The sequence below is a fragment of the Colobus angolensis genome, unplaced genomic scaffold (assembly GCF_000951035.1).
Source record: "Colobus angolensis palliatus isolate OR3802 unplaced genomic scaffold, Cang.pa_1.0 Scaffold657, whole genome shotgun sequence".
Classification (NCBI taxonomy): domain Eukaryota; kingdom Metazoa; phylum Chordata; class Mammalia; order Primates; family Cercopithecidae; genus Colobus; species Colobus angolensis.
Genome location: NW_012120232.1, coordinates 17,552 through 23,412, shown reverse-complemented (window position 1 = coordinate 23,412; position 5,861 = coordinate 17,552). Strand labels below are relative to the sequence as shown.

Genomic DNA, 5,861 nt, shown 5'->3' with positions numbered 1-5,861 from the left:
CACCGTGTTAGCCAGGATGGTCTCGATCTCCTGACCTCATGATCCACCCGTCTCGGCCTCCCAAAGTGCTGGGATTACAAGCATGAGCCACCGCGCCCGGCCAAGGGAAGGAAATTTTAAGGTGCTTACATTTCATACCTCAATAAGAAATGCAAAAGTATTTATTCCTTTCAGATGATAAATGTATTATTTTATGATTTTCATTAAAAATTATGTAGTAATCAATTGGTCATATGGGAACACTTCTAGGACGTACCAATTTTCATCTTATAAAATTTAGCATTAACCGGCTCGGTGCAGTGGCTCATGCCTGTAATCCCAACACTTTGGGAGACCAACACGGGCAGATCACTTGACGTCAGGAGTTCAAGGCCAGCCTGCCCAATATGGTGAAACCCTGTGTCTAATAAAGTTACAAAAATTACCCGGGCATGGTGGCACATACCTGTAATCCCAGCTACTTGGGAGGTTGAGGTAGGAGAATTGCTTGTGCCCGGAAGGCAGAAGTTGCAGTGAGCCGAGATCGCACCACTGCCCTTCAGCCTGGGCGACAGAGCAAGACTCTGTCTCAAAAATAAAATAAAATAAAAATGTAGCATTATCCTTACAAACCAAGATGACAGGATATAGAACAGAGGTATTCACTGTAACAAACATACCCTGCAAAAAGAGGAACTGCTGTTTTCATAATCTATGTAATTCATCAATTATCTACCACATTTTCTTGTAAAAATGTATTCATTTTCTACAGCCAAAATGGAAGAGAGGTTTTTTCCTTTTTGTTTCCCTGGTAGCACTCTAAAAACTAAGCCTTGGAATACTGTTGGACATCACACAGGCATAAAAAACATACCTGAGAAAATTCCTAAACTAAGTCTGGGAAAGAAAAAGGTAAATTAGAATTCTTAATAAATGGAATATATGATATTATTTTTTTCTGAAACTCACCTCTTTTATGCTCTTTGTAAATATTTTCTTACCTTTTAAATCCTACTAATAAAATGCAAGTTACAGTTATAAACTGAAATCAAAATAAGTGAACAAATCTTTTCAAGGTGACAAACCCAGGGAGTGGCAGTGCTGATTAAAAAACAGATGTGTCTGACTCATGCTGTCAAGTCAGGCCACCCAATCACTAGAGAGATTCTCCCACCCCATCCTGCTCACTTAAGTGCTCAATGACCACCTTTGTGCATTTCACTTTGCAAGTTCTTGTACCATCTCACTGGAGTCAAGTTTGATTTTTTTTTTTTTTTTTTTGTCTTCTGGGATACCATTTTTTCTTTCACAAATCTTAGAGAATCCAGGGGGCAGAAATTATTCTGTGTTTTCCTCTCAATACCAGCATCTGATTGGCTGACCAGCAATGTGCCTCTGAGAAATGGAAGCTGGGTTAAGCAAACACAATCTTAATGCCTCAAAGAGTTAGCTTTCCAAAGGAAGAGTACACCAGGAGATTCCTCTCAGCCCCAGGGCATCCACCTGCTCCCTTGAGAGGCTACACTCCAACCTCAGATTGTCCTATGTCTCCCATTCCCAGATACCCAGAGTTCCATTCCAGGCCAGGAGCTGAAATTTACCAGAGATTTTAGCATACACAGCCACAGTGGATATCTTGATTTATTCACAGTACTGAAACCCAGGACCAGGAGAAAACTGAAAGGTGGCTGAGGACACATCACCCCATAAAGTTTCCAAAGGGAAACCCTGACCCAAAAACATTCTGATAAGATCTCTGTGCCTAGGGAAGATAAAAGGAAAATAGGCACAGACTTTTTTTTACAATACAGTGTCAGGGGATTATTTTTTGTTTTCTTCTCATTGGAAATATTTTCAAACAGCAAACAATTTTTTTAAAGTGTTACCCAATAATTTGTCAACAATGATTAATTAAAATACAGTATCTAAAATGTACACTAAAGGACAAATAGTTGATAATGTGAATTACGGAGGGAAAGTTGGCATTTGGGAATGTCAGAAGAAACTGGAAATTTAGCATTTCACTGCAAGTCAGTTAGACTAAAAGAATGAGGAATAGGGAGTAGTCTTGAAACCCTGCTTGAGACACATGTGAAAGGTGCAGGGGAATATCTGTCCCCTGTGGAGTGTGAAAATAATTAAATGGCAGACAATTAGACTGAGGTGGCTCTAGTCCCAGGGTTTTTACTTTTAAAAAAGTCTAACTCAAATGCATTTTTTTGTAAATTACTACATTGGGGAAAACAAAATTAAGGCTTAATCAACCATAAACTGCCAATTAAGCTCCGATTACGTGACCAGAAAATTTCCACCTTGATCTAAAACTAAGAAACTACATAACTCTCCCTAACCAATTACTGAATTTGCTTTCCTTTATCATGCACCTTATAGAAGTATTTTCTTAAAGTCTCTCCCATGGAAAACAAACTACAAACCACAGCTGGGTGTTCTTCAATTCTTGAGTTCTTCAATTACTCTTTGATTAAATTCTTCAATATTTTTGCAGTGACTTCCACAGATTTTTAAGAGAAAAAAGATGGAATAGGAACCCCACAGACATGAACCCCGCATCCCGAGTCAGGATTCTCCCCTGATGACCCTCCCGGCATCCCTGCACAATCGGGTAGAGATGCGGCGCTGCGGGTGCTGAGCTGCCCAGAGAGGGCTCCAGGCCAGGCCACAGTCACTGCGCAGGGAGAAAACAGAACGCCCAAGGCCCCGGCTGTCAGCCCAGCCGCCATCTTACGGCTGAAGGGGACTAAGGACCGAGCTGCGCCAAAGAGAACTCCGGGCCGCGGGAGACTGAGGGCCGAGCTGCGCCAAGAACTCGGGGCCGCGGATTTTGGAGGCCCGAGTCCAGCCACAGCCACTTCCCACCGGTTCCAACCGGCCCCTCCCGCTCTCTCGGGACGTCGGATCCAGCACTCTCACCATCTCTAGGTTTCCAGGGAGTCCCGGCGTCTTAGCTGTGGATCTCCCAATATCTGCAGGTCACAGCGACACTGAGGCTGGGCCTCTAGGAGCAGAGGACACTGAGCAGCGAAGGGAAGACCAGGACCTCCGGCTGCAGCCAGAGACAAAGGCCCCGCCAAATCCCGGAAGCCGTCCTGTCCACTCCAGTTGCGTGCCTGATTGGACGGTTCCCAGCCCAGCGATCCTGATTGGATAACGTTTGCTGCTCCGCTCCCTCAGGAGTCACAGAAGATATGCTCAGATGCTGGGCAAGAAGAAGATAAAGTGAGACCTAAGCTGCAGCCTTTTCAGGCAGGGCTTCCTCCCTGAGTTGAGCCAGGTCCACCCCAGAAGGCATTTGCATTTAACCTGCATATAAAGTCATATGCATTTATGAATAATGTATTATGTGGCTATTCACACATGAAAATAATGTAACAATTGTTTTAAAATTCCAGATTTTATGTCCTTTCTGAATTCTGGTCCTTTGAGCAGGCCAATTGAGAGTTTAAAAAGGAGGCAATCCGCTGAAATAAAACGTGAGCCACATGTGTATTCTGAATTTTCTAGCAGTCAAACTTTAAGAAGCAAGAAGAAACAGGTGGAATTCATTCTAACCATTTAATTAACCCACTATATCAAAACTATTATATTAATATCTGAGCAATATGTAATTATTAATGAAAGTATATATATTTTTGGAACTAAATCTTTAATCTAACTCTGTATTTTACCTTTCTAGCACATCGCAGTTCAGACCAGCCACATTCTGGACGCCCAGTAGCCATACATGGCCAATAGCTGTCACATTAAAGTGCAGCTTCGACAATAGGGGGTTGAAGGGCCTGAACATTCCTTTTCTGCCAGAGGTGAGCGAAGAGCCTCTCCCTACCAGTATCTCTTCAGTTCTGAGGTGGAACAGACCGTGGCCATAAAAAGAGCAGAGGGCAACAGGAATAAAATAACCCAAGGTTGTTAAGAGTTAATGTAATTAATATGGATATAATTAAAACTACTAGATGTATGAAAAACAATTCTGCATAATATATAAACAAAGGCAAAACATGCTTTTAATGAAGAAAGTTAGAAACATTTTATCTAGTTTGAAATTACTTAATGATTGTTTCAAATTAAAAGAAAAAACCAAAAATATAATATAAAAAGTTGAAAAATTTATTATAACAGACTATAAAACATTTATGAAAATCTACAGTAGCCAAAAATGACACATTTGATGGATTCATTTATAAGGTTTTATTAAAATTAGCTTTAGTATTAATAATACACTAATACAAAAGTAAAAGTTGATTTTCTTTTGAACAAAAATTTTACATATCAATATGACGTAGTAAAATATTTTTGTTCACCTTTTGAATAAAGTTTAAAATAAAGAAAGTAGAAAAGAGAATTTTTCTCATGCTATCTTTCTCAGGTTTTTTGACTGGAAAACTGAATCTTCTGTATCAAACAGTAAATGATTTTCTTTTTAAAATCTTTTAATTATCACTTTGGATAAATAAATGGCTATTCTTTTATAGTGATCTGTGATCCTGTATTTTAGTGAAGTGTTTTAACCCTATGACATATTTGACAGGCTTCCCAACATGAAATTTTGCTTAAAAAGTGTCTTTTTTTTAGACCCTGAACTTTTGGATGCTATAGAGTGTCAATGTAGCATGCAAAAGAGTGATAAACAGGCAGGGTGAGGTGGCTTAAGCCTGTAATCCCAGCACTTTGGGAGGCCGAGGTGGGCAGATCACGAGGTCAAGAGATGGAGACCGTCCTGGACAACATGATGAAACCCTGTCTCTACTAAAAATACAAAAATTAGCTGGGCATAGTGGTGAGTGCCTGTAATCTGAGCTACTCAGGAGCAAAACTTTGACTGGAAAAAAAAAAAAGTTAACTTACCTGGAAGCATTGTCAAAATAAAAATAATGTTTGCCAGGCTTGGTAGCTTATGTCTGCAATCCCAGCATTTTGGGAGGCCGAGGCAGATGAATCACCTGAGGTCAGGAATTCAAGACTAGCCTTGCCGACAGGGCAAAACCCTGTCTCTACTAAAAATACAAAAATTAAGCCAGACGTGGTGGTTGGTGCCTGTAATCCCAGCAACTCAGGAGGCTGAGGCAGAAGAATCGCTTGATACTAGGAGGCAGAGGTTCCAGTGAGCCGAGATTGTGACATTACTCTCCAGTCTGGGTAACAGAGGGAGATTCCGTCTTTAAAAAAAAAAAAAAAAAAAAGCATGTGTGTGTGTGTATATATATATGTGTGTGTGTGTGTGTGTGTGTATATATATATATGACCTCCTTAACTTATATTTTAATAAATATGTTATTAATATTTATGTCAAAATTGTATGAAATTTCTAAAAATCTAATATATCTGAGTATATGCTCTTATTCATAATTATGGTTATTATGATAAATTATTGTAGGCAACAGATATAATTTTCTTTTAATTTGTTTCTTTATAAACATGTAAAATCATTTCCACAGTTAATGGCTTAATTCTGATGTAGTTTCTAAAACTTTAAAAGCATGAAAAATCCTAGAATACTGTGTTTTCAAGGAGGTTCATGAAAAGATGAAAAAGGCCCAGATGAGTTAAGTACAGATTTCTGATAATGTTAGAATTATATTGTTTGAATTAGGTAAAGATTGTGAGAATTCGGCTGGGCACGGTGGCTCACGCCTGTAGTCCCAGCACCTTGGGAGGCCGAGGCAGGCAAATCACGAGGCCGGGAGTTCTAGACCAGCCTTGTCAACATGGTGAAACCCCATCTCTACTGAAAATACAAAAAATTAGCTGGGCCTAGTGGCGGGCTCCTGTAATCCCAGCTACTCAGATGGCTGAGGCAGGAGAATTGCTTGAACCCAGGAGGCGGAGGTTGCAGTGAGCCGAGATCGCGCCACTGCACTCCAGCC

At 40.2% G+C, this 5,861-nt stretch overlaps 1 protein-coding gene across 1 annotated transcript in view; it reads right to left on the bottom strand.

The window, feature by feature from the left end:
• The window catches only part of ZNF107 (zinc finger protein 107), a 43,949-nt gene extending 40,836 nt beyond the window's left edge, over positions 1-3,113 (bottom strand). The window contains exon 1 of the mRNA XM_011925710.1: positions 2,911-3,113. Within this exon, the coding sequence (XP_011781100.1) occupies positions 2,911-2,913 (3 nt within the window). The 5' untranslated portion in view covers positions 2,914-3,113. The remainder of the gene's footprint in view (positions 1-2,910) is intronic.
• Between the last annotated feature and the right edge of the window lie 2,748 nt (positions 3,114-5,861).